This window comes from Myotis brandtii, unplaced genomic scaffold, assembly GCF_000412655.1.
Source record: "Myotis brandtii unplaced genomic scaffold, ASM41265v1 scaffold48, whole genome shotgun sequence".
NCBI classification, from domain to species: Eukaryota; Metazoa; Chordata; class Mammalia; order Chiroptera; family Vespertilionidae; genus Myotis; species Myotis brandtii.
Window position 1 is genome coordinate 5,263,428 of NW_005368341.1, and position 14,932 is coordinate 5,278,359.

General features: G+C 32.0%; 1 protein-coding gene across 2 annotated transcripts in view; it reads right to left on the minus strand.

Annotated features, from left to right (window-relative positions):
* Positions 1–470: 470 nt before the first annotated feature.
* CASD1 (CAS1 domain containing 1) overlaps positions 471–14,932 on the minus strand; it is a 35,606-nt gene continuing 21,144 nt past the window's right edge. For both annotated transcript variants that reach the window (XM_005876155.2, XM_014547614.1), the window contains 8 exons: positions 12,283–12,402; positions 11,119–11,275; positions 9,681–9,760; positions 7,364–7,465; positions 5,868–6,008; positions 5,282–5,359; positions 3,970–4,062; positions 471–1,963 (listed from right to left, as the gene is read on the minus strand). In XM_005876155.2, coding sequence (XP_005876217.2) covers positions 1,697–1,963; positions 3,970–4,062; positions 5,282–5,359; positions 5,868–6,008; positions 7,364–7,465; positions 9,681–9,760; positions 11,119–11,275; positions 12,283–12,402 — 1,038 coding nt within the window. In that variant the 3' untranslated portion in view covers positions 471–1,696. The remainder of the gene's footprint in view (positions 1,964–3,969; positions 4,063–5,281; positions 5,360–5,867; positions 6,009–7,363; positions 7,466–9,680; positions 9,761–11,118; positions 11,276–12,282; positions 12,403–14,932) is intronic.

Below are 14,932 nucleotides of genomic sequence, written 5' to 3' on the forward strand. Positions count from 1 at the left end.
CACCAGCAAGAATAATGTGATCACAGTACTTGGAAGTTTTTGATTTATAACTATACTATTCTCTACTTATAAGGCTGCAGTCTAGGAGGCAGAGCAATGAATCATTACAATTGTCTATCTGGGAAATGTCAAAGATTAAGTAAGGGCAGAAGAAGAGAGAAAAGGAAAGAACACACATTTCGGTCTTAGAAATAGTCCTCAATTAATGAGAAGATATCACTAGCACATGAATCCAGTGCTAAAGAAATATTAAATTTTTAAAATCTTCAAGTAAAACTACTAATATATCATAATGCTTACACTTCCTGAACAGATTATTCTCCAAAGCTCTGATAACTAAGTTATTCCTTTTTCAACTATCACAGTGATCTACACTAAGTTTGAAAAAGCAAATTTAATTTGAGAAAATGAATTAGACATTTAAACCAATCATTAATGGATCCAGCTTTTTAAAAAAAGCACACACACAGTTTAATTGATACTTTGCCATACAAAAATAAGCATCCACAGAACGTTTATTTACTGTTTAAATTACTCCATATTTTCACACATGATGAACAGAAAATATATTTTACCCCGCACATAAGAGCAAACAAGTGCAATCTTTCAAACATTAAAAGTCGTAATAAAATCTGTACAACAGATAAATAAACTTATACCTCTAACAGCTGTAACAATACCAAACCAAACCAATCCAAACAAAAAACATATATTGTCCAAAGTCACCGGTTTACTTAAAATTCTACTGAAGGTCATACATCTCAATCGTAACAACTTGAATCTTTACTAGACTGCACAAGTTTAGATTGATAAGTATTTTTTAAAAATAGGAGGGAGTAATAAGAAATAAAATGATTATAAAGAACTTTCCAAACATTGGAAATAATATACAAAATTAGTCAGGGGAAAACATATTAAATGGATCCACAGGGTAACTGGTATTATACTGATATAGCTTAAGGAAAAGAAACAGGTGAATGTTTGAGTTGGAAAGAAAATTTGGCCTTTTTATAAAAAGAAGTAATAGCATCAACAATGACAAAACCCTGTAATGGAGCCTAGAACAACTCTGTGAGACCAAGTGTACAAAGATTTAAGCTTGTACTAGTATATCTGAAAACCACAGTTAGAAAGAAAACCATGTCAGGAAACATAGCAACAGAACAAGAACACATAAATTAAAGGCATACTGTTCATCATTCCACACCATTGCACATCTGGCAAGAAAACAATACTGTAGTCATTCTTGAGAAAGTTTTCAATGAAGTAGGAATTACCATGATGAATATTGGTACAGACAATCTTATTATCACAAATTTAGTAAATATCAAAACAGTGTGACACTAAGCTAACTAAATTATCTATATTTTTTTACTGGAAAGGCAATTATTTCCCTGCCTTCATATGTTAACTTAAAATCACTTATAAATGGAAATATAGATCCAGTAGAAAAGACTTTTCACATGCAATCCTCTACAATGCACTCTGCTTCATCAATTTTTTTTCAGTATTTCACATCGGATATGTACATTTCCTATATATACAACCACACATGTTCAACAGACATCACTGAGCTGTCCTCTTACTGCACAAATTTTTATTTACCTATACAATTATATCTCAAGATAGATGCTTTTCTCCTCTAAGCAGGCAACAGTTAGCTTGAAGAGTGTAAGTTTTTTAGAATTTTAGCAACTTAATATCTTGATTTATCTTGAATTGATGATAAGATGAGGAGTCCACAAAAAAATGCAGCTATACATGCTAACCTTTTCAACAGAGATGAGTTATCTTTAGGAATAATGATCTGTGCAAGATCATTAGTGATCTGAGAAATTTCATGTGCCACACAAACGAATATGAAAGTGCTGACAATGATGTTGAGCATGGGGTTTCCAGGTATGAGTACTAAGATGCCCCTTGTGTCTGCTGCCAGCCATATGTGATATTGGCAAGTAAAGAGCTAGGAGGAAAAATATTTCAAGTTAGATATGTACAGAAGGTCCATGAATATAAAAGTTTGTCCTAATTTAAACATCTGATAGCATAATTATATTAGCAGACTTTTCCAAAACCTTTTAATTCTGTTTCACTGCTGGTTCTGAAAAGCCTACTGCAGAGTCCACTCTCCAGAACCCCTATTTGCGGAAGCACTGATTCAAAGTCCTCAAGAAACAAACCACAGAGACCCTCTAACTTTATAAAATTCTTTGTATGAGACCTGTCTTTGCAAGACAGTTGACAGATATCTGGACTCCCGTATTCAGACCTCAAGTAAAGAATGACTCCGTGTGTGTGTGTGTGTGTGTGTGTGTGTGTGCTGGGTTTGCGGTATAAATTTTGAATGGAAATAGCATAGTGTTTAAGATTTCCCCATGTTTGTTATGTATGGCCAAATGCTTTAGACCACATTCACATGTTTCTGAAGTGTATTTCAAGTTCTATGGGTGTGTATATATATATATATATTAGACGACACCACTATTTATTTTTATTGTAATTACAAATGTGGTTCTTTCATCACATTGCTTCAAAATATCAGAGTAGAAATATGCTAAAGCTACTTCAACAAATATGAAGACTATGATATTTCTATATTTTTAATAGAAACACTAAATAGTAAATTAATTCAAAGTTTATAAAACTCTCATGCTTTAAATATTAAGGGGCATGCAAAATAAATATTCTTTAGTCCACTGAATGACTTGGTAAGTCTTTCATGATCAAGATTTTTAAATTCTATGTAATCTGAGACTTAAAAAATAATAGAACATTTATTCAAGAACTCAAAAGGGACATTTATTTCCCTATTTTATTTTAGTTAATCCTCACAGGAGGATATTTTTTATGTTGATTTTTAGAGATTGGAAGGGAGGGAGGGGGAGAAAGAGGCGAGAGAGAGACACAGGGAAATAGAGAGATGTGAGAAAGAGAGACAAATTGATTGGTTGCCTCCCACACATATTCTGACCAGGGCAGGGGATCAAACCTGCAACCCAGGTACATGCCCTTGACCTGGAATTGAACTCTCAACTCTTATGTGCTCGGGCTGGTGCTCTAACCACTTAGCCATGGGCCAGGGCTTATTTCCCTATTATAAAGACAACTTAATAAATCTTATACTAAAAAATGTATCTTTTAAATAAATCATATGCTCTAAAATTTATCTTTTATGATTACAATATGAATTGTTTTAAAATATTGTTTCAAATACAGCTCAGAATACTCAGAATGTATTTCAAAACCTACTTTAAACTGATTTTATAAATTAATTTCATATTAGTATTACACACAAAATGTACTGAGTTTTAAAATTTCCCCAAAATTTCTAATTATAAGGATGCATTTTATTATGATAAGCATTATAACTATATTTAATTATGGAGATGAACAAATTAAAATCCCCTCAGCTGATTTCATTTATATCTACTAGTATTATATCTACTTTTTCTCTCCTGATCTCAGCATCTTGGTTGTCCTTAAAAGCTTAAGACAGTAAAAAGAACACTGTGAAAGTTATCTATGTCTAGTCATTTAAATAAAGCTGTAAAAAATTATATAATATGTTACTGCTTTTGAAAGTACTGAATTTCCCCCCTTTATAATTCCGTAAGTAACATAGCTTTGATTAAAAAAATGTCAGGTTGCCCTGGCTGGGCTGAAATATCCTCCGGTACACCAAAAAGGTTGAAGGTGTGATTCCCAATTAGGTGTGTATGGGAGGCAACCGAATGATGTTTCTCTCTCACATCGATGTTTCTCCCCTCCCCTCTCTCTCTCCCTTCCTCTCTCTAAAAATCACTAAAAACATATACTTGGGTGAGAATTAAAAAATAAAAATAAAAACATGTCAGGTTTACACACAAACACATATATATAAACGTACACATACACATGTATATGCACACAAGCATATCTGTAACACTTGACTGTTACATATATGACAGAGCAAAATATTAATGTACCAACCTCTAATGAAATTTTTCCAAACCAAGCAAAAAATGAACTGTAAACAGAACGGGCATATCCAGGAATATTCCTTATTAGAATAAAGGCTAAAATCTAAAGAAAAAAACCACAAAGGTAAATATTAATAATCTGTTTATTAAAAGCATTTTTGCTTTCCTTCAAGTCATAATTTATTCTTTATATTCTTAAACTTGATACATACAAAATACTTTCCCCCCAATTGATTAACAAGTTATTTTTGTTCTAGAGTGTATACAAACTCGATTTCTCAAACATGTGGTTTGTAGACTGCATATGAGTGCAGGTATTAGGTAGTACATGGTTGAGCAGTTTTAATTTATGCTTATTAGAAAAAATATAAACCCACTCTGAGGCTTCTTATGAAGAAAGAGATGATATCACATTTATGTGGCAAAATTTATAAAACCTCATGATATAGTTTTGCTTTTTCCATAAGAATCCTCTAGAAACTCTCCCTGCTGCTCTTTGCTGGGCTACTTGTTTTTCAGGCCTTGGCTTAGCACTATTTTCTCCAAGAACCTTGCTGTGACATCAAGATGGGTTAGGAAGAAGTTTTGTGTGTTTCCAAAGCACCCTATTCATCATCACACTACCCACAATGTCCTATGATTACCTGCAACCAGAGGTGTCTGCAAAAATGTAAATATGACCTGAGTTGCCTCTAGCCTCTGCCTACCTCCCAGTCTCTACCACACACTTACGAATGTGGTGTATGCTCCTTCCCACCATAGCCTGCCTTCTTGCTGCCTGCTGTGCCTTCATCCCTCCAAATCAGCTGAGATTTCTCAGGGAAATCATCCCTGACCTACACTCCAACCCCAACTAGGTAATATCCCCTCATGACGGTCTATTATTGCATCATGTACTTCTCTTTATAATTACATGGTAATTACATGATTACTATCTGTAATGGAAGAATGTAGGCTCGATAAGGATATAAAGTATGTCTGATTTGGTAATCACTATATCCTTCAGCATAATATCTAGTACATACTGGCATCAAATATTTGGTAAATGATTAAAAATTTCTTAAAAGCAAATATGAGAAGTACAATGAACATTTTCTAAGTGCCTAGTAAGTGACAAATACTGATCATTTCCATACATTTAATATAACAACCCTTTAAAAGAGATTTTAATATCCCTGTTACAATAAAGGAAACTAGGACTTAGAAAGTTTAAGTAAAATAACTATATTTTAAATAGTTTGATCTCAAATTTCTTTGCCGCTAAAGATGGTGGTGTCCTTATCAAGAATTAAGAAACACTTTCTTTAAATCAAGATAATTACCTGCACCACAGAAACAGATGGGTGGAGTTCATTGCACTCTGCTTTGTTCTTACAACTGCTAGCCCAGATGGAATAGGTCTAAAACAAAAAATACGTGAATAGGTTCACAAACGCAGTTACGCCCTAAAGAGTCAGCATTCTCAGGAAATGTTGATGTTTTCTTTATTTATCACATTATGCTTCATTATGTGATGTAAAAGCTTCAGTAAAACTTCCCACAGGTTTGCTCATCACTGGGTGTCTCCACTGCCCAGACATAAAGCACAGAGAGGGGCTTCGGTCCATGCTGCTCTGGGAACAGTGATCCTGAGGCAGTGATGGCTCTTCGTGTCAAACACCTTACGTTATGTTTCTTCCCAAATTTATTACAATTTTTAAAATTCCTATCACTTAGATTTCAGTTATTCTTCATATTTAACTTGTATATGTATTCACTTCTGAATTTATGTTCAATTGGAAAATTAAAAAAAGAATTTTAAAATATTTTATTTATTAAAAATAATAAGTTCAATTCCTATCTCTTAAAGGAAATTTTGTATACCAATTAGGATGTTGGAAAATTAGAAGATTACATTTTGAAACTTACCAAGAAAGAAACTACTGAAATAAACAATAGAACATTTGAAATTTTGTTTGAAAAAAGAGGTTCACCCTTTCCTTCAGAAAGTATTTGACGCTTCTGTAAAGTCAGATAAGTGAAAGCAAACAACATTCCATGAAAGACTACCTGAAAAATAAAGAGAGAAAAATTTGTTTTAAACAGCGTCTTTCCAATAAATAGCAACAAATGTGGTAAATGATAAAAACATGTATAAAAGTAATTAAGTTAAAAGCTTACTGGTAGTTTCAGAGTTTCTAGGACTTAAACTTCAAGAGTAAAACTTCAAGCAATGAAATAAAGCCCATGATTATTACAAACTATCAGCAATGGAAAAGCCATCTCTTGTAACAAAATGAGACAAACTGGCTCAAACTGAAGAAATAATGCAAGTGAAGAAATAATGACAATTTAAAAATATTAATAAAAAACTATTCTGAAGGCACATAAAATTTAATTGTACTCATCCAAGATAAAACATCTTATATTGGTACTTCTTTTAATTGAATAAAGCACAGAACGATTACAAGACCAAGTTCATATTTTCAAATAGGAGTATATGCACTTAAAGAGTGGAAAACACATGGTGGACCAGAGAGCTTTCTTTTTAAATAAAGACTTGATGTGAACTACCATATCATAGTAGAATGCTCTAGTGAGAAAGTTGAGAATTTAAAATTATTTGATGACAAGACCTTTGCAAAGCTTTTTAATAATAATTAATACATGGTTTTGAAATGCAATGCGTTCATTGGAAAATGCACAGGTAATGGGAACCAAGCACTGGCCCAGAAATAGGCACTAAGAAAACATTTGTTGAATGAAAAATGGGATAAGTGAAAGAAGGGAGGAAAAGGGAAAAGAGTAAAGAAGGGTAATTATGCAGTGCCTATTATTTAATGAATGCTGTGCTGGACGTTTTACATTTTGTTGGTCAACTGAATGAATCTTAACCATCCTTCAATATTAAATTCATGAAATCACCCATGCATGACACCGCTCTTTCTTCTTTTCAAATTTCTACCTCCAATTTCATACTGCATACCTAACACCCAATTATAAGTAGTAATCTTGGGTTTTAAACTAGATTTTAGTATTTAGAATCCTGGAGGTATGTCTTCTTTCTCTAATATGTCTTTTTTCTTCTTTCTCTTCATCACACCAACAGTAAAGCATATATTGGGGCTCAATACATATTGTGCTGAATGGCTGAAGCATACAAAGTATATGATGGGTCACCTGTAAGTCAAAATTATGACTCAAACAAAGGCCACTTTATAGACAACATTTTTACAGTATTTTTCTGCTGATATACAGGCATACCCTTTCTCTGCTATAAAAATGTAGAGAAATAGGGCTGCTTTGACTTAACATATCAACATGTGTCCTTATTCTAAAACTAAGTAAAAATAGATTAAAAATTTTCCAAATAATTTTTAAGAGTACAATATGAAATGGCAAAAGATCAGAAGGTAAATACATACGTAACGGTCTAACCTCCATCTGAACCACCATTCATATACATTTCCTTTCAGTTCAAAACACTTAGACAATGGCCAAAGAGAAAAGATCTTCTCAAATGCACCCTGAAAAAAGGAATCCAGAAAATAAATTAAAATGGTACAAGTAAATACTTGTCTTGCAATTCATTAAAAATAATAATTTTTTAAAGTTAGAATTATATAAGGATCACTCACAGTTTTTAGGTTCTCCTTATTTAACTTAAAAATATCACGTCATTTGAAATTCATTTGAAAAGAAATTTATTTTACTGATGACAAAACATTTTTGTTACTTTACTTTTACTGCACACGGAAGGCTACTGAGACTGAAAATTTTGAAAAGAATAAGCTGGTAATTGTAAAATTATTCCATTTAAAAATTTAAATCTAGTACACAAAACAGCTAATATTTACTGATCAAAACACAAAAATACAAAAGGCTTCAACCAATATGCTATAAATAACCTAAGAAATGATGGTTAAGGTTAAAATATAGTTCTTCTTTCTCTAAATGTCCTTAATAATCTATAATTAACCAGTTGAGTTAAAAGAATCTTCTGAATTAGTCACCTTAATCAATCAAACGGCAAGTGCCATTACTAGTTTTTGAAACAAAGTTTACGATTTTATTCTGGTGAAGTTAGTGAATTGTGCCCCTTTATTAACCTGACAGCCTTGAAAATCTGAGAATGTAGAGGCAGAAGTCTTGCGCACATTCCTGCACATTAATGAAGTCTTTCAAAGAAGAGAACAAAAACCTCAATTTCCAGACCAAAGAATGACGACAAACTCTATTAAGGAAAACTCCATTACTAGACCTAATTCCACAGCATAAAAATGTCTAACATCACAATTTTTTAAAAGGCTAATAAAAATTAAGAAAAATATGGAAACAGTATTGTATTTTAGGTAATGCTGAATGCTTAGGTCAGGAAAACTTTATTATTTTAATAAAATGTAATATTCTCCTTTTAATGACAGATTTTAAAATGCTTATAGCTTGTTAAAAATAGGTCCTATTTATGCCTCAGAATATTAAGGATGATTCTTAACAAAATTTTCAATATAAAGTACTTATATATCATATATGCAAACTATATGAAATACAGAAATATGACTTAATAGGTATATAGCTATTAGATATGATCATATGTATCACATATATGATATATTTGTAATGTACAACTTTATTTCTGATTAAAATTTTGTTTCTTATGTGATCAACAAACAAGTGTTTATTGAGCATCCATTATGTGAAAGACACTGGGCTATATTGGACTATGTACTTTTTTTCTTGTGCAGTAGTAAACACTAATCCAGGGCAGGGGAAACCTCCTTAGTTCCTCTATTGAACCTCTGGCCCACCTTCCTTTCTCTTCCTCAGATGCACCACGAGAGTGTTGGGAATTTTAATGAATGACTATTAAGTAGTTGTTGCAATTACTTGGCTTATTTCTGTACACATTTGCCAATCGTTTCTTTATTATTTCATAGATCTTCTGCAAAAAACCTTAGAGGTGGAGCAGTAATATAAATGCTTTATTTCTAAGTATGAAAATAAGTATGAAAGCCTACGAAACAAACAAGCCAGAAACCAGCTTTATAGAGAAACACACACACACACACACACACACACACACACACACACACAGCTTATATGACATTTGTACCTGATGTGACCAGGTACAAGACAGAGAGTTTGGGAGACAGGAGCAAGTTGTACAGAATATGTCACAACTACAGGCATTCAAATTAAAATATTTTGTTTATTGTACTGCCTAAACGATATGTCGATCTCATGGACTGACCAGCAGGTAGCTGAGAGAAAATGACTAAACTTTTAATTAAATTAAATATACTACATATGTACAAATCCCGTTGCTCCTAAGTTGGTTTTACTAACTGCCAAAATTTTACTCTGCAGTTATGGAAAAATCAAGTAACATTTTGATGCAATGAATAATGCACAAACCAAGTTGCAAATTCTGTCAAGAGAATTTTGATCTCCACTTAGAGTAGTGTCTTAAAGAGGCATTCAATAAATGTTTGATTGATCAAGTAAAATGGGTTCTGAACAATTGCCAGAGGAAGAGCTTTAAATTGCTCTTACAACAAAACAGGGGTAACAAAAGTGGGTCTCAAAAGATCTACATTGAGTAGTCAACTACCGAGTGACACTTTTATTACAGTCATTAAAAAATGAAGCTAAAGAAAAGCTCTGAATCTTCTCACATACTTTAATAGATTTGAACTCTAAAATAAAATAGAACAAAATATAAACTAAAAAGACTGTACAAACCTGAGAATATGCCAAAAAACATATACATAACAGCAAGAAGGCTAGTTTCAAGAGTAAACCAAAATGCCAGAAACAACTTCCTAAGAGAGAAAATATTTAATTTATTAAAAATTGTGAATTTACATAAGAAAATATTAGATACTATTTAAAGTATTAATACCCTGCATAGTTCTTAACATAATTTAAGGCTGCTTATAAGTTACACAAACTACATCTAAGCAGTGTAAGTTACAAGTAGAAAAAAAGGTAGAGGGTCCTTACTAGGAATGAGGCTACAACATATACCTGATAGCCTATATACCCACTATTCATCCACTACAAATATATTTGAAAACAACTCCTGAATTCAATTATACCTATTCATTATTGAAAGTTACAACAAAATTTGGAACAATATGTTCAATGTAATTTTAACAAACATGTTGAATCTAACTTAGACTGCTTAAACATTAAACTTCTAAAGAGAAAGCTTAAGAACTCTCTAATGGACTAGGATTTAACCGTAAAATATATTTTACATATACATGTTTTAAGTTATGTGCTCCCAGTTTATACACATTGATTATTCATTTGATTAATATTTTGAGTTTATGTCAAGCAGTTAAACTACAGAGGCTGTCCAAAGACACTAATAGATTTTACTAAAGGCTGGAACTCAACTCTTTCCCTGAAAAATTATTCGATATTATAATGAAAGGCAACAGAAAATATTTTTGATATACAATACTTGGTTAAGTTAAATAATTAAAATTTTTAAAATTATTTTTCCATAAAGGAAAAATACTTTAATTCTATGATCTTAAGGGTGAGGGGAAGCATTAAGGTAATGACTGTGGCCTCACTTTGAACACTATAAGTGACTGGCTGTGTGAAATTTGAAGATGACAACCTTTTGGACACTTAGGTTTCCTTATATGTAAAACAGGTTGATAATAACTGCTTAAAGGGTTGTCTAGAAGATAAATTATATTAGCACTTTTTAAAATTGTCTGACATAGAAAGCCTTTTTTGCAAATAAATGTTTATTAAAAATCTCAATATATATAAGAAATCAAATAAAGCAGAGTTATCAGGACTGAAGCAGGATGTAAGGGACAGGAGCCCTATTTGGCTTTCCTTTCTCATAGCTCTCTGCATTCTGGCTTTGTACTCTTTGAAACTGTTGCATTAGCTAATAGGTAAAATGGCTTTAAAAAATTTACATGTAAAAAGAAAAGACATAATATAGATAAAACTATTATTCTGCACTATTATTTCATTTCAACTATTTATCTGCAACATTTTAGAAACAGTTTTTAAGACCAAACTTTCAAAATGTCAATACTACACATAAATTTTAACTATTTACATGTCTCAAAAAATAGCCTTTACCAACTAAAAAGAAATTTAGTACATTGAAAGAACATATTTATTAACATAAGTAAGAGAGTATATTTACCATTTGCTTTTTTTTGGATTATTTGAGGCCATAGTGCTAAAGTAACATATATGACCATGAACCATACCGTGACCAAGGGGACAAAGTAATAGAATTGATAAGGTCGATCCATTACTATACATAACACCACTACCAGGAAATTGAGACGAAATAAGACCTATTAAAAAGGAGAAGAAAATGGTTTTCATTCAAGATATTCATGAACAGCAAAGACAGATTCTTTCTAACAAAGTATAAATGTTTGACACTAGAATAACAAATATATACGCATGTTTTACTAATCCCTAAAATTATATTTGTTCTATAGTCATTGTAAAGAGTTGGATATAAAATATTTATGCATCATTATATTAACTAAATCACAACAAAGCACAAGCCTGAGCTGTCCTCTGGCTGCAATTGCCATCGTGTTAAATGTAGGGAAAAAAAATCATAAATCTCCTTCCTAGAGCTCCAGTTTATAAGAGGAGATTAGATTACCTCAAGAAAAAGTATCCATTTCATCTCTATTTGATGTTGATTTACCCCATTTGGGATTAAATTGAGAGTTGTCATAGATACAAAATGATATTACTCAAATTAAAAAGTATCTTTGGGAATTATGTAAGTCATTTCAGACAGTGTGATGTCATTCAAAGAACAAAGAATTTGAGAGGTTGATATTAGAGCTGCAGCACTTACTATGTTACTACAGGCAAATTATTTAACCTCTCTGAGCCTCAGTGTCCTTGTTTGTACATGAGAAGATCACAACTCAGGTTTGTAATGAGAGATAAGTAAAATAATGTTCATAAATTGCCTAGAATAAGGTAGAAACTTAATAAATATTAATCTCTTCTTAGAGAGAGAAAACAGGCTATAATAATAATTCCAGGTAACTATACATTTCTACAAAACTAAAGAAAACCAGCAATGTTTTCCCTTGTGTACCAGTGCTTTTATTATACATTCATCTAAATTATATTTCCCTTCCCTCAGTAATAAATTATTTATCTCTTAATTATTAACCATAGAACATAGAAATAACACAATTTTAAAGTGCTATTTCAAAACTCAAATTATTCATGGTCTTATAATGACAATATTTATATTTTATTAACAGTTAGGCACAAAAGCATGTTGAAATGAAGAAAAAAAAAAGAAAAGAACTGAATGCATTCCTACCTGACATACTCTATGGATTCCAAAGTCTCCCTTGACCCAAAAATATGAGAAATGCCCATAGCCCGTCTGAAATAGATATGCAGCAACCAGAACTCGAACGTGCATGTACACAGGCAAAAACTGTTGACAAAAACAGATATGTAAAATATATGTTGGCACTAACTATACCTTGAATTGCCATAACCAGCACTTTTAACCAAGATAGTGGATCATCATTATCATTTGGCATTATCTCAATGAAAAGATTTATTCTCAAAAGTTACACATTATAGCAGGAGTTAAAAAATGTAGACTTTGAAATCAGATAGACCTAGATTCAAATTCTGGTTTCTGCCACTTACTAGTTATGTGACTTAAGTCGGAGTTTTCTAAACTGCAAAGTGTTTTTGTGAGGAATGCATAATTAATATAAAAGCACTTTGTATATTCCTTCCAGTTAGAACTAAATATATGATATCAAATTATTAATCACTACTATGGATTTCACATTTTCCCAATGATAAAAAACAAAATTTCCTAAATTTTTGGCCCTGTTAAATATATCAGACCTGTAAATAAAATGGTCACATGACTACTTACAATATTAAACAAAACATACGTATTTAAAAATATATACAAACATATTTTAGAAATATTATTTCCCTACACTCTTATCTTATAGAATTTTATTTTATATGCCCACATAAACTGTTTCATTATGACTAAGATGCTTAGAATCACTTGCCATGGTTTTTCAGGGCATCACATCTTCACTTTAAGGTTGAATAAAAATACCGTATTTCTAATAGATATTTTAGGGTGTCACTGGAAATATGATCTCATTTACAAAGTCCTGATTCTCATAAAACACTATCATTCCACTTATCCATTAACCATTAGTCCTTTAGATGCATATTCATGATCTCTACAATAGAACTAGTACAGTTTTAAAAAATTACCTTTTCAAGGCTTGTTCAATGCCATTCAACACTTGCAATTACATTCTTTTAGGGCTAATTACTAAATCTACATAGATATTTTTAAAAATGTTTTATTGATTTCAGAGAGAGGAAGGGAGAGGAGGAGAGTGATAGAAACATCAATGATGAGAGAGAATCATCGATTGGAGAATGTTGCATGCCCCACACTGGGGATATCAAGCCTGTAACCCAGGCATATGCCCTTCATTATTATTTTTAAATGTCTTATCCTTAGGTCAGAAATTTTTAATGAAGGTATAACATATTAGAATCACAGGGATGAAGGTGGAAAAGGTACTACTGAAATAACCTCAAGATTTATCTAATCTAAATCTGTGCTCTTACTTCATTCTTGAATGGTCTCTAAAATGTTCCCTTCAAATATCTGAGCACCTTTTTAGTAGCAGAAAACAACAAATTCCAAAGGCAGTCCATTCCATTTTCAGATGGTCCTTAACTGCTATTAAGCTGCTTTTCATGAAAAGTTGAAATCTAACTTTATGTACAACTACCAACTTCAGCGCTCTAGGGCAGTGCTGTGCAATAGAAATAAGAGTGAGCCACACAGTAAATTTTTAATGTGGCCACCAGAACATTTAAAAAAATTAAAAGAAACAAGTGAAACTAATTTTAATCAGTATATTTTATTTTTTACTCAATATATCTAAAATATTATCATTCCAAGATATAATTAGATATTTTACATTATTTTCATACTAAGTTTTTGAAGTTAGCATGCATTTATCATAATTAGTCATACTTAATATGGTTCGTGTTTTACTTTATGTAGTATAGCACATCTTATTTCTGACTGGCTACATTTCAAGTGCTCAACAGTTACCTGTGGTAGTGGTTACCATAATGAAGAGTCTAGTTCTGGAGCCATATGCACAGGCTTAATCACTCTTACATCTAATAGTTCTAAAAGTATTTTAAAAAAACAGATGTCAAACCTAGGCTAACCATTACTAATTACTTTAACCACTCTCCATAAAATATCCTTTCAAGTCCCTTCAAGACTGGGGCTAGGCCTACAAAGTTGGGACTTGGTTCTTATATTTCAACAGCAAAAACTATTTATTTAAATGGTATTAAACACTATCACAACAATTTGCCACGTTCCAGATAATGCTAGATTATTACAAATTTCATGTAATAATTCTCTGAACTTTTTAAGATATTTTATACCAAGAGAAAAGTTGCGAGAATAGTACAATGTATATCTATATACATATTATACTAAGCCATTTTTTAAAATTTATTTCTTTATTGATTAAAGTACTACATATGTGTCCTTATCCTCCCATTGCCCCCCCTCCCCACTCATGCCTTCACCCCCCCTGGTGTCTGTGTCCATTGATTAGGCTTATATGCATGCATCCAAGTCCTTTGGTTGATCTCTTCCCCTTACCCCCACCCTCCCCTACCTTCCCTCTGAGGTTTGACGGTCTGCTAAGCCATTTTAAAAGTATATTGCAACTCATACAACTTAACAAAAGGAAGATAAACAATCCAATAAAAAAATGGGCAAAGGACCTAAATGAACACTTTTCGAAAAAGGACATACCAGAAGGCCCAGAGACATATGAAAACATGCTCAAAGTCACTAATATCTGAGAGATGCAAATCAAAACAACAATGAGGTACCATCTCACACCTGTCAGAATGGCTATCATCAACAAATCAACAAA